The sequence below is a fragment of the Hippocampus bargibanti genome, linkage group LG08, assembly GCF_051943395.1.
Source record: "Hippocampus bargibanti isolate YZ-2025 linkage group LG08, ASM5194339v1, whole genome shotgun sequence".
Taxonomy (NCBI): domain Eukaryota; kingdom Metazoa; phylum Chordata; class Actinopteri; order Syngnathiformes; family Syngnathidae; genus Hippocampus; species Hippocampus bargibanti.
In genome coordinates, this window is record NC_142741.1 from 20,892,694 (window position 1) to 20,916,963 (window position 24,270).

Here is a 24,270-nt window from a genome sequence, read left to right on the forward strand (position 1 = left end):
TGGAGTTATATTAAGCTGTAATAAAGCGCTAAGGAAAAAACATTGCCAGAGGCCATGGCCACCGCTTTATCAGCATCCAAACAAGAAGAAAAAGAACACATTCGGGAATGCCGCTCTACATCATATTTTCAATTCCGAATGAATTTGTGAATGGCAGTGAATGAGTTGAACAAGCAATTATTTAAATAAGTAATTCTCATCCATTGCGCTGTGACATAATTGTGTGCCGTATGAGATCATTGTTTGCCGTGGGAAAATATCCAATTTTACTAGTTTATTTTTTTATTTTTTTGTCATTCAGTACCTATTTGTTAATTGCACTGATGTCTTTTTATTCAACTGGCCAGCAACACATAGTCAAAGGCAGAATGAAAAGGTACTCCTACATTAGACTGAAGAAGGTATATCGAGCTGTTTATCTGCTGCCATTCATGCAATAAAATAAGTCATGCCCCTAATATGTCTGCTTTGATAATAATAATCCATTTCATTTCTAAGCGGCTTTCAAAACTCTCAAGGTTACTTTACAGTCACAGAATCCGTTTTTCTGTGGGTGAGCAGTGGCAGCCACACGCGCCAGTGTTCACTCAACCAGGAATAACTCAAATAGATCAAAAGTTAGCTAGCTAGCTAATAGATAATTAATAGATAGATTGCTAGCTCGCTAGTTAGATAGCAATGATAGCAAATAGACAGATTGCTAGGAAGCCACCCAGATATCTAGCCAGGTAGCCAGCTAGATGGCTAGCTAGATAGCTAAATACCTAGCCAGATACCTAGCCAGTTAGCCCCTACTGCAGATGCCCCGCAGCTTGATACCCCATAGGATTCCCCATAGGTTGGGAGTTTAATCTTTAGTTTCTGTGTCACTTTTGAGGTCCACTGTAAAAATCCCAAATTGTAGGACCTTTGAAAATATTTCACATTTTGACTAACCACAGTGTCACTGTGCCCTTTCGTGATACTTAATCAATATGGTGCAAAAATCGTTAACACAAAATAGGTTTGTGATGTACTCTCATGTGGTTGTCGCTGGGCAATAACGCAAACACAAGATATGAAATGCAATTGACCACATTTCATTTTCAACACAACACTCGTATGGGCGCATGGGGAAGAAAAATTACTTCAGCATGAGTTGGAACCAAACAAATGTTGCAATGTGCTTTGGGCAGCACATAAGACAAAAGTCAGTGTATGCATTGCTTTGAACAGGTGGCTTGTATCTGCAAAGAGTTCAGGTATGTGTGCGCGGGGCAGGGGGTGAAGTACACAACATTAAAGCGGAAATGAGATATAAGGGTAACAAAGCAGAAGAGTGAAGGTTCTGGAAAGAGAAGTGAGGAAGATTAAAATACTAATCAATGAAAAACAGGCTCACGTATGTGCACATGCGCACACGCAAACACGCACGCACACACACACACACACACACACACACACACACACACACACACACACACGCACACGCACGCACACACACACACACACACACGCACACACACGCACACACACACACACGCACACACACACACACACACAAACACAAGCAATATGTAAGAAAGCACTCAAACATGAATGCCAGAGTCCAAAACACAGGCTGGGTGTGCGTTTTATAGACCTCATTTAGTGTGGTCTCTTTAGCAGTGCCAAGTCAGCAGTTTGGTCTGCTATGAATTCATATCAGCAGAAATGAACAGATCAATAAAGATTTAATAGACCTTGAAGAGAACAAGTCAAAAAGATGGAGAGAGGAAGGGGAGCTCCACAAGGATGGGAAAAGGGTAGGTAAGGGAACAAAAAAAAAGAAACCAACATATGTACATTGTCACAGTCTGAAATATGTGAGATATGGTTACTAATACGACTACAATGTTGGTCATTGTTTTGTTCATGTTCCCATTGGATGGATTGTAACTGAGAAAGTAAATTCCTTGCATGTTTGAAAAACTTGGCAAAAATGGCATAAATGTTCTTCATAACTGTGAAACAAGGATTAAACGAGCAATTTTACTATATCACAGATTTGTTTTCTACTTTATGTATCAGTATTGAAAAGCAGAGTAGGATTAAAATAATGTTGGTTATGTATGTACGTAAATCCATGTTACAAAAATATGCAGTATAATTTACCTTTCTTCAGGTCAATTCTTAATCTGCGTCCTCCTTTCTTACTGGCCATCAGACTGGACGAGGCAGGGCTTTTATCTGAGAGTGAGCTCTCACTTCCTCCTTTTGATCTCTAGATAGACAGGAAAAAAAACGGTATTAAATAGTGTACACTGGTTTCAAAAAATAATCAAATAGCAACACAACATAAACTGCAGAGGACATACACTCACAGATATTGAAATAGCTGGTGACTTTCAAGTAACATTTAGGAAACATCAACATTTTCAATGTTAATTGACATAAAAATATTGTAAAAAAGAGAGGTAGTGTAAGACAAACCACTGTGCCCTTGGTATCAAACTTCTGACATCAATATGATACAGTATCTCTTTTTCAGTGGGCGATTGAAACTGAATTGAACTCGTATCACACAAAAAACTAAGTCTGTAAAAGCAATTGAATAATAGCAGGAAAAATATGTATTTTTTTAAACAATATTTGGACACTAATTCGGAAACTCTTGATAAAATACTATCTTTTTTTAACCCTATGCTCCACGAACAGAAGGCATTCACTGTACAGTATTCAATTAAAAGTAGAAATGGCGATTTGAAAACATTTAATTATTTATTAATCTCCTTTTTCTTTTCCTTTCGGCTTTTCCCTTCAAGAGTCGCCATAGCGAATCAATGTCATCCATCTATCCCGGTTTGTGCATCCGCTTCTCTCACACCAGCTACCTTCATGTCTTCTTTGACCACATCCATAAACCTCCTCTTCGGTATTTAATTATTTATTTAGTGTTTTTAATTTGATTGCTGTCAAGCTATATTGTGAAATGATGTCAGTTTGGATGTGCTAAAGACTCACAGCGGCTTCCAGAGAGCCAGCCGCTTCTGCCACTTTCACAATGCCACTCTCGGGAGGCTGGAACACGGGTTTGGCTTTGACAGGTGGAGGTGGCTCTTTGGTTTTGGGAATTTGGGAACTGCTGTCAGGACTAGAATGGTTGCTAAAAAGATGACCGATCAGACTCTTCTCAAAGCGTTCTCGGTTGGATGAGGAAAGTACTTCCAAGGTGACCATGGGATAGTGCATTGCCTGCCGGAAGATTTCTTGGGCTCTGGGAGAAGGGAATAGTAACAAACACAGAATAAATAAGGGAGCATTGCAGATGAAAAATTGGATTAAATATAAAAAGTACACAGGGCAGCCACTAATATGGAACAATGTTTTAAAAAAAGCACAGGCCAAGTCAAAGTTTTTCTGCAATACAACTCAGAATAATGATCATATATTTTGAATTAAAAGGGATGAATGTTATGTTTGTTTTTTTGCACTCATGGCATGTAATCATTCAAACATCTAGTCCATGCATTGCTTGCAGTGGCACCTTCATATGTGTATAATTAGGTTAAAACCCCAAATCCCACTAAGTTATCCTACTTGGTCGGTACTTCACTGATGTAATAAACACTGCCAAACATCAAGTCTCAAATGACTCCTGTACAAATCTTCTCTGAAAGTAATAGAATGAGATGTGTAGAAATACAAAGTGATCTCTGTGGATTCCCCCTCAGACATCTGCCAAGAGTCTTTTGTATTATTCTGTGATGTTGCCACATGTTATATTAGCCTTCTGACAAAAGGAAGACGACATCATAGGTAACAGCAAGAGAGACCAGAAAATCAATGCGTATTGACACCCTACATTCAATTGCATTAAACAATGTTGAATACATTATTTAATTAGTTCTTTTGCTTGCTAAATTCTGACAGTATTATCAATCATATGGCCCTGGAGAAACAAAGGCAGGAGTAAACTCACTGGTTAAACGTCTTGTCCATGAGGTCCGTGTTGTTAATCTTGACAATGCATTCATCCTCCTGGAACAAACCTTCCTTACTGGAGCGACTTTCTTCCTCCACGCCGCGGATATACAACCCAAGAGACCTGTAAGCAAAGTTACCAGTGAAATGTATTATAGAGTGCCCTGATCCATTGACATTGTTTTTCTATCTATGTATCTGCACAGTGGAACCTTGATTTAGCAGTGATCCTTTTACGAGTGTTCAGGTGATTTGTGAGCAGAAATTAGAGCTACAAGCGCCTGACAGCAACTGGGAACTTCCCAACAAGCAGCATTGTGGCAGATACTGCACAGGTATTAAAAAAAACACCCCCCCCCCCCCCAAAAAAAAAAAACACCCTAATGCTTGATTGATGCTGTTTCTTGCCACACCCAGTTGAGATTTACTCAAAAACCTTCATCAAACACTCATTCACTGCCATCCCCGAATTTATTCGATAATTGAAAATATGATGTAGGGCGCCATTCCCAAAATTGTTTGTGTTTTGGCTTTTCTTGAGTGGGTGCAGATAAAGCGCTGGTAAGACCTCTAGCAATGTGTTTCCACTCTACGAGGGGGCAGTATTTCCTTTTTTCCATATTCACACTTATTTCCAGCTTCAGCTGTTGTTAAAGCACAATATAAACCAATATGTATGTATTACATTGTATTTTGGACAGCCAACCTCATTTCAAGTGCATCTAACAATTAATTTATAAGGTATTTTATTTAAATATTTGTAATTGTTTTATTTATTTTTTACATTTTTATATTTATGTTATTCAATTAATTTGTGTTCCAACCGTCACAGATTAATGGTGTTTACATTCATTCGAAATGGTTAAAATGATTGAAGGTAAAACTATTTAGAAAAATTAAACTCAAGTAAACTTACGACTGATGACAAGCACGACGAATACAATTTGTATTAAGGTTGGTGTGTACATAACTCACCGTCCACTGAGAGATGAGCAGTACGGAACCACGTGAATTCCCAAAGGGCTGTCCCCTCCCAGGATCTCCACTGTTCGGGTCAGGCTTTGCAAATTGAGAAAATAAATATGAAGAATTATTGTGTCCATTTTCTTGAAAGAAACGGAACACAAATCAATGTCTTTGAAACATGGGGGGAAAAAATGACAGACAATTCTCAAACATGAGACAATGACTTCGGAACTGCCTCGGAAAAGAGTATGTTCTTCTTATATCGAGTTAATACATTACCAAAATGATACATTATGATCACAAACATCCTCATTGGTTGAAAGGGGGTTATATGAAGTTAACCCATTTGCACCAACATTTTTTTTCAATGGGATACTTTTTGTGGAAAGTCATCCAAACAGCTCGCTTGTTACATGTGAAAATAAGGCACCAATATGTGCTCATTTTCTGTCTTTCTTTGTGGTCATCTATGAATATGTCTCTCAATTGGATTGTTCACATATACATCTGATTAGTGTCCGTCCGTGTTTAAAAAGGAGCCCTTATTGAAGTCCTTCTTTGACTAGTTTATGTATCAGAGCGCAGCCAATAATCCCTGCCTGCCTTACTCCCAACTCCTTCTGTGTATGCGTTTTCTCTAGAGAAGTTGTCGTCAATTTATTTCTGTGCGCTGTAGTTACAATCTCAATTATGTCCTTTTGACTTTCTCTCTCTTTAAGTCCCTCCACCCAATCTGCAAAGCACCCATTGAACTGAGCAGTAGCTACGATGATAGGATTCGGAGAGATGACTTGGATAATGGTGGGTGGGAAAGAGCAAGCGATGAAAGCTCCGCATTCTCATTACTTCTTGCCACTCTTCCAGAAACTGTATCAACAAATTAAGCGAACAAGAAGGTGGAGAAATAAACAAATGCGGTGAGATCGGGGAAATAAATCACATGACTCAAGATCATGCTTACGTAATGGGCTGCTAAGCATTATGTTTTATGGAAAAGTGAGACATGGGGTGGAACTTCTGGTCGAATGGCTACAATACTAAATAGTGATTTTTTAATCAATAACTTATGATCACAAAGCAGGGATTTGCCAGATTTCAGACATTGAGAATTGTAAGGTCACCAAAAATTAATGACGTGGATGGGGTAAAAAAACAAGAATAACACGAAGACAGAACAAAAAAAGCACATAAAGGAAAAAGGAAGCAAGTGGGGACTCTAAGATAGATGCCGTGAAACGAGGGAAATACTGAATTAATTAAACAAAACTAATGAATAGTATTATACTCCGAAAGGAAAAATGAAGACTCTCTGATGTCTTCCTATATCTCTTCTGCGATTTCTTACAGCCGCACCACAGCCTCAATACAGAATCAAGTACTTGGGATACATTTACATTTCCTTTTTGATTTCAGGATGTTCGAGGGGGAAAAATACTAGTGCGAGGTGATGGAATAAATTGGGTGTAAAAAGAGAAAGGTGACCAATGCAAAAGGACAACAGACTATAAAGGCCGCACACGTGCATGCACACGCACGTAGATGAAAAGAGCAGGTGTTCTCAACCTGCCACTTCACTGATGCTTGATATGAAAGGCTGATCCATACAGAGGAGAAATTACCCCGAAAGGATGCATAGTACAAAGCCGAGCATTTTCATGCGGTCATCTCTTTTCTAATGGATTGAATGGATCCTTCTCCTTTTGCATCACCCACATTTTTACAGGTTGATCTTCAAAGTGCATCCCAGAAAATAGGAGTAGAGTGAATGCAAAGTAGGGAAAATGTTAATGCTATGCAAAAATGTTAATCTATGCAAATACAAATTAAAAGACAAAAGGAGGAATCATTTATATTTGAAAAGCATATTCTCCATGTGATTGGTGGATCACTAGATTCACGGGTGTTTGCTTTTGGACACATTTTGGAGCGATTGGAGTGCATCTTTTGCCAAGGTCATGGGCATTTCTGACAGCAGTTATGTAGTTTTCAACAATGGAACACTAGGTGGTCAAATGAACTGGGACACATCTGTTTATAAATATTTCAACCGTTGACTGAACCAGACCCTGAGGTGAGGTACATATAAAGAGTTGAGCGTAAAGAGTTAGCAGTTTCCCTCTGTTGCGATCAAAGGTTAGGAAGCACTCAATTCTCAGACGTCTAGAAAAAAATTATCCTGAGCGAATAAATCCATAGTATAGGGAGTAATGTAACTTCACTGATGTGCTTGGAAAACCATAAGGACGACAAGAGTAAGTTTTACCATTGTTCAATACTCCCGCTTGCAAATCCTTACGCGCGGAAGATCAAAAGAGTTCGGCAGAATCATGGACTCTGATTATGACGTGAAACAGAACGACAGCCAATTCCAAAGCTCAGTGAAGCTTGTGCTCTCGTCAGACGTGAATAGAGGAGAAACAGTTTGTGCTGAAAATGTACATAACGTGTCTCACAGGAGAAGAGTTTGAAAGTAGTATTTACCTAAGAGGAATGTGTCTGGATATGGACTGATATCACGATCAGTGCAAATACTGAACATCTGTATTTGTACTTGGACTTAAAAAATGCTCCGACACGACAACAAGGATACTACTTCATCAGTCCGACATAAGACCAAAAACCATGCATGACGTGTTGAAATACTTTAAGGTTGCCACAGATGACAATTGTATGTTAACCGGCCACAAATGAGAATCCGAGAAATGAATGATAACTTGGCTAGTGAGCTTCGCTTCTTTCATTTTGTGTTCTTTGACTCTTTTTCTTTGTATTTTATGTCTGCATGCCCAGTGGCACTGTGCTGCCTTATCAGCCATACGATTTAATAGATGAGATTAAGATTGTTCGCAGAGATATAGTATGTGTGTAGTGGTCTGTGCAGTTTACCACCATTAGAAAAAGAGTAAGCACACACAGGGTGTCAATTGTGGGTTCTCAACAGGGTGTCAATTGTGGGTTCTCAACAGGGTGTAAATTGTGGGCTAGAAAACACTTAATATGTTCAGATAAAAAATGTCATACCTGTACTGCCACTTTGGTTAATCTTCATCTTTATTCAAGACCAATTTAAATTTTAATTTTGTGTCAAACCTTTTGCATAAGAGCACAAAGCAAGGGCATGGTCTGGTGCGGAAAACTTCACAACATAGTTGTTTGTTTTCAGGAATGTGACAATATCAAATCTGAACAATAACTTTTATTTTTAACTCATTCATTGCCATTCACAAATTTATTCGGGAATTAAAAATATGACGTAGAGCGCCATGCCCGAATTATTTCCGATAAAGCGCTGGCCATGGCTTCTGGCAAGTTTTTCCCTTCCACAAGGCATTTCCTTTTTTCCATGTTAGCACTTTGTTCCAGCTTCAGCTGTTGTTAGAGTGCTATAAAAACCAATATGTATGTATTGCATTGTATTTTGGACAGCCACCCTCATTTCAAGCTCATTTAACTCCAGACCCATCTTCTTTTCCTTTCAGCTTTTCCCTTTAGGCGTCGCCACGGCGAATCAGTCTCCTCCATCTTCAGAGGTTTGATTGGCATTTTTGATTTGGCCAAGCTTAACGTCAGATGCCCTTCCTGACACAACCCTCTGTATTTATTCGGGTTTAGGACCAGCACAATAAAAAACTGGCTTGTGTCCCCTTGAGGCTACATAATAAGCAACTCATTGAACTTAATAAAGATAAAAATGCTCCATGAAAGGCTTCCAAACACAAAATGGTCATTGGCACAGCAGCATTCAAATAAAGTAAAACTATACCAGACTCTTATTAGGAAAAAACACACATTCAGCCAATTAGGATTCATGGTTAGGTGAGAAAAGCTTACATGAACAATTCAAGCAGTGTCCCATATGGTCTATAGTGGTTAGGGTTCCTGGTTTTCACCCAGGTGGCCTGGGTTCAACTCCCGGTGTGGGAACACACATTGGCCAACTTCAAGGTGTGAGAGTGAATGGGTGTTTATATCTGTGTGCCCTGCGATTGGCTGGAAACCAATTTAGGGTGTCCCATACAAAATAAGTCTCATCATTTGGTTGGGAGACTCCCGATTTTGACCACAATCCTCACGCCTCACGATTAGAGAGCCGAATCTCCCAGTTTCCCAAAAAGTATATATATATTTTTGCCGCTCTGATGTTTCACTATTTTGTAACAATACCATTTGCCCCCATTTGGAAATAAGTTAGGAATTAACTTTTTTCTGATGAAGAAGAGATTCTAATATTTCCTACGCTGCATTGAATGTTTATATAGTCCAAAAACTCAATATTTTATGGGTCCTGGAATTCGAGTGATAATGACAAAAACCCTGGCACACATTTTTGACACATTTTCGCACGTCTGGCAGTGAATAAGTTAAAAAGCACTCCAGACCTTCCTCAGCTGTTTTTCCAGGAACAGCTCCCAGGCAGAAATATGTGGCACTATTAAAGTCTTTCCAAAAAACAATTTGCAGTAAATCTCACCCTTTGGGTAAAAATGACGTTTTTATTCAAATGTGATGTCATCCTCTTCCTGTATTTACAGTAGTTGATGCGCAGATTGATTTAAGGAACACTTTATAGTTCTAATATTTATAGCCGTAGTCCTGGTCCATAGTTTATGGTTTTTTGCAATTTCAAGGCTCATTTCACCGACACACGCAGAAACCACTAAATCACTGAGACATCACTGCATGCTGAGAATTGTCTTGTTTGAGTTTGTATGAGTGCAAGCAATGGTGAAAATATGCAGACTAATTCCCAAATAAATCAAATTATTATGACTGCAGAGAAGTTTATATACATATTTAATATACCCACAAAACTAACAGTAACCCCGGTAGGATGAAGGGATGCATGTATGAACAGACAGGATATTTTTATTTCTTGCAAAACAACCCTAGATGTTTGAGTACAAATGAGAGCTGCCCAATTTAACGTTTGGAGTGGAAGATACTGAATACATCCCATGGGTCATTTTCTGTGCGTGTGTCTTCGTCTGACCTTGTTTTGCTCTTTTGTAGTGGGCTAATGATGGTGAAGCTTTATACTAACTGTGGATTTAAAGGCCTTGATCTACATTAGATGATGAATAAAGATGGCCAAGTAGGACACAAAAACATAAACATGCACATGCACAAAGACAAGAAGGCCCACGTTTCATAACTGCACAAGTGGAGAATCAGCCCATGTTCATGTGCACATGGCTACTTTGACCTTTTTTCTCCATTCATTTATCTTGGTGTTTGGATTTTAGCAAGTTTACTTGATGCTCCTCTTTTACTGCAAATCATAATTATGTGCAAGCGGTCATAGGTTGAGGCTAGGAATTATATATTTGATATATAGATTATACCTACCTAGCTATTTTACTTGAAGGTGGAACTCACACTCATAAAACATTGAAAAGATGCACATCAAACTGACCTGTCAATGAAAGTATATTTGACTTGGGGTCTTGCAACAGCTGGACTTACAGCCTGTTGAGAGAGCACACAAACACATTGTTTTAATGATCAAGTATCAAAAAGGCAGAAATTGTCATGATCTGGTTGGCGACCAACGGGGGGGGGGGGGGGGGGGGGGGGGGGGGGGGGGGGGGGGGGGGGGGGGGGCTGGGCTGTCCGCCACAGGTGCGGGTCGTCCCGATCAGATTGGCGACCAACGGGTAGCGACGTCAGCCCTGCCTGCAGCCTCGCAGGTGCTGGTCGTTTAATCACTGACACTTAAAAGGACACCCGGCATGACCATCCGCTGTCGGTTCATTGTTTGCTGCATTGTTTGCTGCTTGTTTGTTGCATGCTGTGCTTTGTGTGTTTAACCTTGGCGGACTTTTACTTTTGGTCTTCTTTTGATACTTTGTATTTCTTCTGTTCAGATGATTTTGATGTTTTACATTTTGTTCCTGCTGACCTTTATTTTAATACAATTTGTCAAACAACCTCCTGCTCCCTCCTGCCTGCTTTTTGGGATCCGCACCCGCCATCACCACCTTGCAAAACGTGACAGAAATAAGCGACAGAAAAATCATACCCCATAATATTGTTTATCCTCATTGCAGTTGCAGATAAACTGCAGCCCTTGACAGCAAATTTTCCCCAATGAATGAATGGAAATGTCATTATCTGGTCCAACATTGCGCTTAATGTGGTGTTTGTGCCTTGGCCACCAGTGGGGAGTATGTGACTGGATAGACATAAATGTATAGACTTTTACACAGACACAGGAAGAAGATGACATAGCTGACAGGAAGCTGCAGTACCATTAGTCATTTTTACAGAGGATAAAGAACATATGATTGTGACTATTGTTGTATTGATTGTCTACAGGCATTGCTACACAAATTGTGTTAAAATACCAATTACTTCAAGTGTTAACTAACATTTGGCATTTTCTATTGTGTTTGCATTAAAGTTGGTGGGTTTCCTGAAGTAAAGATTGAAATACGCAATGGCTTTTTGATACATATTTCATTAGTTTTGCCTCAAATGTGAAGGTCAATCAACATCTTGAAGCCTTTTTTGAAGAAAAAAAACTATACTGTCAAACTGCACCTTTTTGTCAAGTGATTTGAATTAAATCTGTCATGCAATAACACGTATCTCAAAACATTTGTGATAAGGGTTACTCGAAGTCAAGGCACAACTGTATTTTTCGTTGCGGTCTCTGTATTCTGTGAGACCGTGTTATCTTTTCCTGCTCATTGGGTTCAGTGAAGGAGGCTCGTGAAAGTATGTGGTACTATCATGTGTACTGTGAAATGTTGGTCATTACACACCACACATACAATAAAATCATTTGTTCCTTTACTGTATGTGTGCCATCAGGGACAAATAAATGGTTACGTTGGCTGGAATCAGTATGTGTGTACCTCATTTTAGATATCTGAGTGTGGCAATGAAAAGAAGTGAGAACGCCATAGTAGCACCAACAGTGATTGACAGATTACACATACACTACATATGCTCGGGCTTTGGGGCCTTGAAAACAATTAGCCTGGCCATGATGCAGATGCTGTCATACCATCTTAATGACTCTCAGAGTGGCAGGTAACATCCATTATACTGACACCTTCATTATATTATCAACTGCTGAAATACTGTATTAATTGCTAAGTGTCACATTGTGACTAAGTCTAACAGTGCATACTTGGATGCCTCATTTAATCGCTCTGAAGTTATTAAAAGAGGCCAATAATTCAGTGTTTAACCAAACATTAGTTTGTAAAACATCATTGTATTCTGATAAAAGCAATACAGTACTACACTTTTTTGTACTGCAAATGTCCATGCACCCCGAAACGGTTGTCAGCCAATCACAGGGCACACTGAGACAAACAAGTGCGCTTACACTTACACCTAAAGACAATTTAGAGTCGGTCGAAGTGCAAACCACTGTGTCACCGGGCCGCCCTTACTGCAAGCTGTTTTTAGGTATACTGTACCTCAAAAACACACAGACTCTCTCGAGTCGAATTCTGGGCAACAGCAAATACTGTCTCTGTCTTAATCATGATGAACGCATTGTAACTAGCCTGTCAATGCACAACACACACCACAAAATAGTTTTTTAAAACAGGAGAGAACACGGAGAGAGATTCATTGTAAGAACATCACTTCCTTCCTCTTGCAGCTCTCACCGAAAGGCCAAGTGGCTTTTTGAACAATTACACTGGACCATTACCTCCATTTGAACCTGGAAGGGCAAGTGGGCGATCGACTCTGTGTGAATGAGTGAAACCGAAAGAGAAATGGCAAAAAAAGTGATGTCACATTGTGGTGAGGAAAATAGTCTATTCGGATAAAAAGACCAGGATCATATCTATTTTTAGTCATTGTTTGGATTGGATTGGATTTGCCTTTATGAGTCTTGCAGTGGCGAAATTTACATTTCACAGCAGCAAAGTGATGAAAGGAATGAAAGTAGAAAAACAAAATACATGAGCTGCTGGAAAGGCAGCCACTCTCGCGACGCCGTCTTGAGGTCAAAAGAAAAAAAGACTAAATAACAAATAATCTGACATCTAGTTATTTTTCATTTATCAGTGGTCTTTAGTTAAAAAAGGCCCTGGAGCACTATCAAAGACACAATGTGTAAACAATGTGCCTTGCAAATCAAGCGAACAGAGAGACACATGTTTTTATCTGTCCTCGGGGAGACTGGCAGCAGAGGAAGAATTGATGCAGGCCGTCCAACAACATGCCTGAGCTGAGGCTGTTCTATATGGGGGGGATAAGCTAAAATCCATTCAAGTCTGCGTGCAAGCCGAGCAGCCTCCTCTCATTTAGCTCTCTCTTTCATAGCCATCAGGGTTATTGTGCTTCACAGCAAGCTGAATGACCCTCAGTGAAGGCGAAATCTTTTTCGCCCCTCACGAACTGCACACACAAACTTCCATACAATTACTTTGATTATTTTTGGCATGTGGCCTAAAAAAATACAGACATCAATTATATGATGTTGTGCGTGACTGAATGTTACAAGTGTTCATCAAAGGGGTTTGAACCTTTAAATCATTCACTGCCAGACGATGTGCAAAAATGTGTCCATGTAAGAAACCTTAGACTCTCTTCTTTTATCAGAAAAAAACATTGCCAGAGGCCATGGCCAGCACTTTATCAGCACCTAAACAAGAAAAAAACAAAACCCGAACCAATTCGGGAATGGCGCTCGATGTTATATTTTCAATTCCCGAATACATTTGTGAATGGCAGTGAATGAGTGAATATTTTTTTCAAAATCACTGCATGGTTCAAGTTACGCTATTCAAGATTTCTATTCTCAAGTGGCACAATCGAAATATACTTTACAGGAAGCCTAAATTAAAAAAAATGTGATGGAAATTTGTTATTTTACAGTCCGAATCAGATTGTGAATAAAAATCAAAAACGAAATCAGATATCTGCAAATTTGAGTGCATCCCTCAAAAGAACGGAACCACGGCAACAAGATACACTACGGAGATTAGATGTTGAGGAAAAAAAACAATACTAGTCCAGAGCGAGATCTCAAGAGGCTCACCACTCAGGTGCCCAATCGGGCATGGAGGAGCTTTCAAAAGACATCATCTGGGATTTACAACCATGTTAAGGGAATAACTGTACAATAACATGTCAAGTCCTATACTCATGAATGAAATGATCACAGATATATTAGTATTATAGTAAATATAATTCAGAAAGGTAAATGTTGAGGTAACATGTATAAAAAAATAGGTGTGCAGACTAAAGGGCAACCTGTGAGTCCAAAAAGTTATTCACTCTTTTGGTACTGTATATGGAGTCGCAAATGAAGGTTCAAGGTTTCATGTGACGCGCCTTGCAGTGTCAGTGTCTTACCATCACAGAAGCATCTTCCTGGCGGGAGGATTCAAGCTCGGCTGACTGAGCACCGAGAGCTGAGTCGCTGCTGCTTCTCACCAGCAGGGGGGTGTCTGTGAAAGTACAAGGGCACATATGGAAGTGCAGAGATACCTTGGCATACGAACTTAATTGGTTCCCAGACAGAGTGTGTAAGGCGAAGTGTGTATCCCAAAAAGTAAGTTCCCATAGGAAACCATTAAAATGAGAATAATCCGTTCCTGGGTCCCCATAAAACATAATTTTCTACTTTCTAATTTTCTAAACCTTAAAGGACAACCGACGTCTCCGGACAAGTTGTGTCCATAATTTGTAAAATGGCTTCAAATGACTTCTACTGAGCGTATTTTACAAAGATTCCACCGCATATAGCTATATTTTACATTTTAAGACCCGCGCTAAATATTCAGGAAGTCTTGTTTTTGAGTTGGTGACGAGTCCGTACGTGACGTCACTAAAGGACCACCCTTCACCATAAACAAGACGCATTGTAGCGGTCCTTCCATCGCGTCAATGTATTTTGCTGTATTTGTTTGGTCTGGGGACCTCGTGTTGCACCCAAAAGCCGCCAGGAGGCCATAAGAGGGCGTCCAAGCGCCATATAAGGAATTTATCAGCCTGTGGAAACGGAGGTGGCCACTGGAGGTCGCCATTTTGTGCCTCTTTTTTTGGGTGAGAGATTTTCCCCCAATGTTTCCTCAAAATGGCACAAATAAATTCTTTAGTCGATTGCAAACATGTATGCTTTCCTCTTCAGAACTATTTGAATCATATTCATAACTGGATGTGTAACAAGAAAGCATATTCTCCGAATCTGAAGCCATTGTTTTGATCCACAAGCAATGCAAGACGTCTTGGCGGGACGTCACGAACTGGGGGCGGGACTTTCTGAAAATGCCCAATTCGCAGCTCAATTTTTTGCAGATTTTGGACACTTTTGCATTTGACTAAAAATATCATACTGCGTGTTTTGGGTATTTTGGATGCTATAAAACGTTTTTCTGGTGTCAGTTAAAAAACAAAAAAGTGACGTCAGTTGTCCTTTAAAACTACAACAAATATACCTTATTTTACCGATAATAATTGTGCCATGGTATAATAATTAAAGAAATACACTGTACAGTATAATAAAGTCATTTTATTTACCTTTGTGATGGTCGTTGATGGCTTAATGGAAGGGAGTGGCCAGTTTCATCAGCATTAAACACTTGATGAGGAACGTAGCCTCCTTCTTTCACCATCGTGAGGAATAATCCTTGTAGGTGCTTTCTCTGTGATAATTTAACCCAGTTCCCCATCAATTGTGTTCTGTTTAGCTGGGTTGATAGCTTTTTGCATCAAGTGAACTGAAGGCTTGTGCGGGTTATTTGTGGAGCCTGATTGATGGAAATTTTAACCTTGCGGCCTACACTCTGCCTTTGAACTATCAAAGTTGAAACGAGACCAAATTTCACTGTTTTCTCTACATTTTCTTCAGTCTCTCTTTCTCTGTCGTCAGCCTGCCTCTTTAATGTTTAAACCACCTCCCCTCACTGCTGCGTTCTTGACCAATCACGTGGCTTTAACCAAAGACTGAGGGCGGGGAATAGAGGACCAAAACAAGCCGGCTGCCATTTTCTTGTCAGGAGAACGGGCTCGTTTGTGAACGACACATCACTCATTGTGGAAGCTCGTGTGTATCCCGAAAAATAGTTTGTACGCCAAGGTAAAATTTTCATAAATTATACATTCGTAAACCAAAAAGTTCGTAAACCGAGGTATCACTGTATTCTTTTGTACATTCATGAGGATTTGGACACTTCGGAATAAACTGTTGGCAAAAAAGGAAAGCTAGGTTTATGATTTGGATGGTCATCACTGTATTGGTCGATTATAAATTATATGCAATGTGTGGAATTGTTAAATCAAACACGGCACTTTATGAATAATGGAATGCACTACTTGGCTGAATAGACGCAGCAGGTGATTCAGTCTAAATGAGGTTAGAACTCTGACATCAACTGTAACAAAAATTGTAATAATAATAATAATAATAATAATAATAATAATAATAATAATATATTTAATTTATAAGTGCCTTTCAAAACTTTCTAAGTCACTCTACAGTCACAGGACAAACTTTTCTGTGTCAACCCGGATGTGTTGCATTTGCATAATCAAAATGACAATTAACAAGAATAAGTAACTAAAGGTTAGCCAAAGTAGTACTTAACCTTTGTATTGTCTACACAAATCTCATTTAAGAATTTATGTTTAATCCATGAACTGACCAAACGAATGTTGTCAACAATGTGTATTTCCCAAATGTGAGTCGGTATAGCCTCTTAAGCTGTGTATGTATTTCATGTGGTACCTCTCGCAAGCTGACGCTCATTGGTCCAATTGGTTGATAAGTATGTGATTTGCAAATATGGGTATGCATACTGCTAACATAATATGGTGTCTTCCTGTTGCACATTTCATCACCTCACTGCATAAAATAATCATTAAATAGAAGATGATGAATGAAACACTGCAGTGGACGACCAATGTGAGAGTTTAGAAAAATAATAGGAGAAACGTAACATGGTAAAACGTTCAAGGATCTGCATACTCCCTACTCTCACATTTAGCCTCTTTTATCTAAATCAATTAATCATAATATGTACATTAAGACACTGGTTACATGAGCCTTGTGGTTCCATTGGTAATCAAATGACAAAGGTTTGAATAAATACAGTTATATAAGTGAAGCACCATGAACAAATGGCAAATGATATTGGGGGGGTAATTTATTGATTATGACAAAATGGACCCTTGGTGCTCTGAAGACTGTCTGGGGGGTAGGATGACATCAATGATATAATCAATACACCCCCGCCCCATTGAATGGCAATGAAAGAGATAAAGGAAGAGGACAAAAGAGGCATAAATAGTTGGCTCAAGATGGCAGCAGCGTGAAAGAGGATGGGAATGAAAGCGAAACTAATTTGGCAAGTTCTCTAGTGCGATAACAGCACAAATGAGAAGCTAACAAGGGGCAAAATGTCAAGTATTTATCCTCAGGGACTCTTCAAGATCAATTTATTTGTGGGCGGTGATAAAATGTTGTTTTCGGAAAATCCAACATTTGAAAAGGATTCGCAGGAAAAAAAGTGAAAGTCAAAAAAGGAGCAAGAGTGTTTGGAAGAGAAAAGTTGTTCTATAGTAGCAGTCGGCGACAGAGGGCTACCTCTGACCTTCTCACACTGACAGTAATAGTCTCCAGAGCGCTGTTACCTCTAATCTTCCATGACAACCACACATTACCTCTAATCTTTCCTACCAGGGAACCACACTGAAACAGACTAAACTTCCTGTCTTAACAGTGTCTGGATCGAACTGCTAGGGCATCCTCGCTATCTCGGATAGTTTAAAATCCCCCAAAGCCACAGTTTGAACAGATTCTAAAATGCAATATGTTTTAAAGGTACATCGGTGCTCTGTTATGGCATCCTGAGCATGATTTTTATATCTGCTAAAACATATCACTCGCATCACTAAAATTAGACTGATACATTCAGACGGTCAGCGGATCCAGCACCATATACTGCCCAAACATTTGAATGAACCTTCTTAACTTTTTCACTTATAGTGGTAGTTGGTTTGAAAAAAGTGGCATTGGTGCATCCATCTTTTTTTTCTCCAATACTCACTTGACTTGAGAGCTGATGAATTGACTTCTATCTCTCCTCCCGAGATTGGTTGGAAGACAGAGAGCTCAGCCTGGTGGAGATCATGGCTGGAGGAAGGGCTTGTGTTGGCTGCATCCCTCCCTTGGGCTTCCTGTTCTTCATACACAGCCATCAGCTGATCAATGAAAAATAAAAACACAAGCATAATCTGGTTATTTTCAGCAATTCTTAAAAAACGATATTCTTCCAAGTCAGTTGCGCAAGGCTGAAAGTCAAAGAAAACATAGAAAAGATAAAGCAGGATAAAATTGACACAATGACTACAATTCTCTGTAGATTCACAACACCACAAAGAATAGTTCCTGAAACCGAACAAAGACAATGGGTGTCTTTGGTTTACACACCTTGTGGATGAGGACACTATAAAGGACGTCCAAGGACCCCAGCATTCCAATGAGTGTGTAACGACTACTTAACCACAGCCTCCATTTGCATCCTTCCTCTTCATGTGTGTGACACCCAGCTCCCACCCTCGTAGTTATATAGTGAAATCCCCATCTATTGAACATAGCACTGAGTCTGCGTTTAGCTCAACATGAGACAGAGCTGGTCAACACTGGGTTCTAGGGGCCTCCACACAAATGCTGAATAGGCCTGTGGTGTACACACGTGGCTCTGGGTGTTTGTGCCATAGACATAGTGGTAAAGAAAAAAGAAAGCAGAGGGTGCCAGTAAAGCCAGAGCTTGATCCATATGAGGGTCACTGGATTTCTGTATGAAGTGCTGACATTTGTTTGTAATGGTCCAAAATAAACCATAAAAAAGTCTGCACACCTTCCATTAGAATATTCTCAAACTGGGAAGAAATGTGTGTGTGTGTGTGTGTGTGTGTGTGTGTGTGTGTGTGTGTGTGTGTGTGTGTGTGTGTGTGTGTGTGCGTGCGTGCGTGCGTGCGTGCGTGCGTGCGTGCGTGCGTGCGTGCGTGCGTGTGTGTGTGTGTGTGTGTGTGTGCGTGTGTGTGTATGTGCATGGGTGCATGCGTGCGTGTGAATTAAAATACTGTATAAACATCTACAAACAAAATAAATGAGATTTTTCTTGTATGTCTCATCTACACAATGCTAATTCAATTAGGTCATAATTACAGTCGTACAGAGTACAGGTAATAATCTCAAGTAACACTTAAAGGAAAACCTACGCCTCCGGACAGGTTGTGTCCATAATTTGTGAAATCACTTCAAATGACTTCGACTGAGCGTATTTTACAATGATTCCACTGCATATAGCTATATTTTACGCTTTAAGACTCTTGTTTTCGAGTTGATGACACGTGACGTCACGTTTGGAACGAGAAAGCGACACACAATGCATTTTGCGGTACTTTGTTTGCTCGGAAAACTTCGTGTTGATGGCGAAATTAGAAGGAAAACACATAAATAACGCGATGGTGAATCGTGTGTTGCACCAAGACAACTATTTGGTATTCGCTGACAAATTCCCAGCAGACAAATCAGCCCATTTCCGTCGGAGCTTGGGGTGCATCTTCTGCATTTTCTGGGTGCTACATTTCTGTCCAGATACCTCAAAATGACACGGAATAACTTCAGAACTATTTGAATCATATTCATAACTGGATGAGTAACAAGCAAACATCTTCTCCGCAAGCAAGACGTCTTGGCAAGGCAAGGCAAGACGTCTTGGCGTGACGTCACAAACAAGGGGGTGGGACCTTCTGAAACTTTGACGTCGTTTTTGAACACTTTATGTCATTTTTATTGGTGTTTTTCATTTGACTAAAAATATCAGCCTGCGTGTTTTGAGCATTTTAGATGCTATAAAACGTTTTTCTGATGTCAGTTAGGAAACAAAAAAATGGTGTCGGTTGTCCTTTAACTGCCAGACATGTGCAAAAAAAAAACTCCAGTGCCAGGGTTTTTGTCATTGTTACTTGAATTCCAGGACCCACAGAATATTGAGTTTTAGGAGTACATAAACATTCAATGCAGCGTTAGAAAACTTAGACCCTCTTCTTTCATCAGAGAGAGTAAATTCCTAAATTATATGGGTCTGGAGTTAGATGAGTTTGAAATGGTACCTATTGGTTTATAGCGGGCCTTAACAATAGCTGAAGCTGAAAAAAAGCGCTTACATGGAAAAAAGGCCATATATATATATATATATATATATATATATATATATATATATATATATATATAAAACGTTTATATATATACAGTGATACCTCAGTTCTCGACCATAATCCGTTCCAGAACCCTGTACGAAAAGCGATTTGTTCGAACACCGAAACCATTTTTCCCATTACAAATAATGTGAATCGTTTTAATCCGTTCCAACACCCTGAATGTTTACCTTTTTAGTTCAGTATGTTATACATTATTTTATGCATGAAATTGCACATTAAAATGCTGACCAACACATAAAAAGCAATGTATATCTTAGAAAATGTTAAGGAAAATGGCAAAGACACAAATAACATAAACATAAATGTAACCCAGGATAATTGTACGTTCGTAAAGAAAATAATTATGAATAGGATTTTTTATCTTTGTGGTGGTCAGCAGAAGGCGCAGGTGGACGGAGGAAAGAAATGTATTGTTTGGAAGGAGACTATCTGAGGGGTGCTCACACGTTCAAATCTCATTGCTACGGATGACTCGGCTACAGGATGTTCTTTTCTCTTAAAATATCTATCCAATGACACTTGCTCTCACTCCTATAGCTAGATTTCATTAGATTTGATAGCCTCCTTATTCTTTAATATCGTACTGATCGTAGATTTCGCCATGCTGTATTCCCTACCAGGGGTGCTCAATATGTCGATCGTGGTCGACCAATGGCTCTCCATGGTACTATTGGTAGATCGCAAGACAAGGTGATGTGACATTGTCAGGAACTGACGCTTAACAAATCAAGTGGAGTTCTTTTGAAAAAAACTCGACGTCAGCCAATCAGCCATCCCTTTATTTGATTGATACACCGGAGAACCAATCAAATGACATCTCATTGAGAGACTCACTGCGAGCTCAAACAACGCCGCTTTGTTGCAAAGTGAACAAGGATGTCGTTAGTTACATCCTAATTTTTCGCTCGGTTTTTCCCCTTAAACGTAAGATTAAGGGGAAGTTTAAGTATAACCATATATATAAGTAATTAACTATGAAAAAAGTGGAAGAGCTGGACCTAGTAAGAAGAAAAAAACGTATCACTTTTATACGGAATGAGAGGATGACTTTTTTTCACGATGACATTTTCAAGTGCGGTTGCCTCGTCTGCCAGTTATCAGAGTGAACTCAGGTAATGGCAAACAATTGACATAATTATGTTGTGTTGTGCAACATACGCGGATATACATCAACATAAATTGCAATAATCTTCACTATATTTCTCAATAAATATAATGAGTAGATAATTTTGACTTGGTCATTTCAAAAGTAGCTCCCTCGCTGAAAAAAGTGTGAGCACCCCTGCCCTAGCCAGATCAGTACTCGCACACCTCCTTCATATTTTGCTATTATTTCTTTCTTAGTTGTACGCACTACTTTTCTTTTTTGACTTGGAGCAGCACTTACTTTCTTTGGAGGCATGATTAGGGGCTTAATCTCTTCGTACACCTATATTAAATGCGAGAGCAAAACGCAGCACGTCCGCAAGCGACAACAGTTGGTCACGATGAGAGCGATACACCCATACGCAGCTCAGCATCCCACCGTTGCGTACGCACTCACATGTCGTACCGGCGTTCGAAATCCGATTGTTGTTCGAACTACGAAGCAAGAATATCTCGAAATGTGTTTGAACTGTGAGTCGTTCGAAAACCGAGGTCTCTCTCTCTCTCTCTCTCTCTCTCTCTCTCTCTCTCTCTCTCTCTATATATATATATATATATATATATATATATATAAAAAAAAAAAAATCCTCGTCTCACCCACCATGGGTGGTGTCTGTCCCCATTTCAGCTCGGGTCCTCTACCAGAGGCCAGGAAGCTTGAGGGTTCTGCGCAGTATCCGTGCTGTTCCCAGCACTGCGCTTTTCTGGACCGAGATATCCGATGTTGTTCCCGGGATCTGTTGCAACCACTCGTCGAGTTTGGGGGTCACTGCCCCAAGTGCTCCGACCACCACAGGCACGACTGTCACCTTTACCTTCCAGGCTCTCTCCAGCTCCTCTCTGAGCCCTTGGTATTTCTCGATTTTCTCATGTTCCTTCTTTCTGATGTTCCCATCACTCGGGACCGCTACATCCACGACAACGGCTTTCCTTTCCCCTTTATCTATGACCACGATATCTGGTTGGTTGGCCATTACCATCTTGTCAGTCTGTATCTGGAAGTCCCACAGGATTTTTGCTCGGTCATTCTCCACCACCTTGGGAGGTGTTTCCCATTTTGACCTTGGGGTTTCCAGTCCATACTCCGCACAGATGTTTCGGTAGACTATGCCAGCCACCTGGTTATGGCGCTCCATGTAGGCTTTCCCTGCCAGCATCTTACACCCTGCAGTTACGTGTTGGATTGTCTCAGGTGCCTCTTTGCACAACCTACACCTTGGGTCTTGTCTGGTGTGGTATATCCTTGCCTCTATGGCTCTGGTGTTCAGGGCCTGTTCTTGGGCAGCCAGGATGAGTGCCTCTGTGCTGTCCTTTAGGCCAGCCCTCTCTAGCCACTGATAGGACTTCTTGAGATCAGCCACTTCTGCTATGGTTCGGTGGTACATCCCGTGTAGGGGCTTTTCCTCCCATGATTGTCCCTCTTCCAGCACCTCATCCTCTGTTCCCCATTGACTGAGACATTCTCTGAGTACATCATCCGTTGGAGCCTTCTCTTTGATGTATTCATGGAGCTTGGATGTTTCATCCTGGACAGTGGCTCTCACACTCACTAGTCCCCGGCCTCCTTCCTTACGGCTTGTGTACAGTCTCAGGGTGCTGGACTTGGGATGGAACCCTCCGTGCATGGTGAGGAGTTTTCGGGTCTTAACATCTGTGGTCTGAATCTCTTCCTTTGGCCACCTTATTATTCCTGCAGGGTATCTGATCACTGGCAGGGCATAGCTGTTTATTGCCCGGGTCTTGTTCTTGCCATTGAGCTGGCTTCTGAGGACTTGCCTCACCCGCTGGAGGTATTTGGTCGTAGCCGCTTTCCTTGTTGCTAATTCGAGGTTGCCATTGGCCTGTGGTATACCAAGGTACTTGTAGCTGTTTTCAATGTCTGCTATTGTTCCTTCAGGGAGTGAGACCCCTTCAGTGTGAACTACCTTGCCCCTCTTAGTCACCATCCGACTACATTTCTCCAGCCCGAATGACATTCCGATATCACTGCTGTAGATCCTGGTTGTGTGGATCAGGGAGTCTATGTCCCTATCGCTCTTAGCATACAGCTTGATGTCATCCATGTAGAGGAGGTGACTGATCGTAGCTCCATTTCTGAGGCGGTATCCATAGCCTGTCTTGGCGATTATCTGGCTGAGGGGGTTCAGTCCTATGCAGAACAGCAGTGGGGAGAGTGCATCACCTTGGTATATGCCACATTTGATGGACACTTGCGTTAGTGGCTTGCCATTGGCTTCAAGTGTGGTTTTCCACATCCTCATCGAGTTTGCAACGAAGGCTCTCAGGGTCCTGTTGACTTTATACAACTCCAAGCATTCATTGATCCATGTGTGTGGCATCGAGTCATATGCTTTCTTGTAATCAATCCAGGCTGTGCACAGGTTGGTATGTCGGGACCTGCAGTCTTGAGCGACTGTTCTGTCAACCAGCAGCTGATGTTTGGCACCTCTAGTATCTCTACTAATGCCTTTCTGTGCTTTGCTCATGTATTGATCCATGTGTCCACTTATCTTAGCCGCAATGATGCCTGACATGAGCTTCCATGTTGTGGAGAGACAGGTTATTGGCCGATAGTTGGAAGGAACTGCACCCTTTGAGGAATCCTTCATGATCAGGATTGTTCGCCCTTCGGTTAGCCATCCTGGGTGAGTCCCATCCATCAGCAGCTGGTTCATTTGTGCTGCTAGGCGCTCGTGGAGAGCTGTGAGTTTCTTTAGCCAGTAGGTGTGGACCATATCTGGGCCTGGTGCCGTCCAGTTTTTCATACCTGAGACTCTTCCTTGTATATCTGCCGCTGTGATGGTAACTGGGTTCTGTTCAGGGAGGTTGCTGTGCTCCTCTTTCAGAGTCACCAGCCATTGTGCACTGCTGTTATGTACGACCTCCTTCTCCCATATGCCTTTCCAGTATCTTTCAGTTTCCAGCCTTGGAGGGTCTGCTCTGCTGTTAGAACCCTGCCACTGAGCGTACACTTTCGCAGGTTGTGTTGCGAACAGCCTGTTTATTCTTCTGGCC

General features: G+C 40.7%; 1 protein-coding gene and 1 non-coding gene across 5 annotated transcripts in view; one reads left to right on the plus strand and one right to left on the minus strand.

Annotated features, from left to right (window-relative positions):
• LOC148894763 (partitioning defective 3 homolog B-like) overlaps positions 1-24,270 on the minus strand; it is a 141,775-nt gene that overhangs the window by 94,179 nt on the left and 23,326 nt on the right. For 3 of the 4 annotated variants that reach the window (XM_089002561.1, XM_089002560.1, XM_089002563.1), the window contains exons 4-10: positions 17,928-18,081; positions 14,233-14,327; positions 10,322-10,374; positions 4,918-5,001; positions 3,941-4,066; positions 2,983-3,235; positions 2,134-2,242 (exon numbers count right to left, since the gene is read on the minus strand). In XM_089002561.1, coding sequence (XP_088858687.1) covers positions 2,134-2,242; positions 2,983-3,235; positions 3,941-4,066; positions 4,918-5,001; positions 10,322-10,374; positions 14,233-14,327; positions 17,928-18,081 — 874 coding nt within the window. Of the gene's footprint in view, positions 1-2,133; positions 2,243-2,982; positions 3,236-3,940; positions 4,067-4,917; positions 5,002-10,321; positions 10,375-14,232; positions 14,328-17,927; positions 18,082-18,310; positions 18,455-24,270 lie in introns of those variants that run through there. The other variant, XM_089002562.1, reaches the window with a different exon arrangement.
• On the plus strand, positions 8,759-8,832 carry trnae-uuc (transfer RNA glutamic acid (anticodon UUC)). The gene has a single exon. It is a non-coding gene; the product is annotated as a tRNA-Glu (tRNA).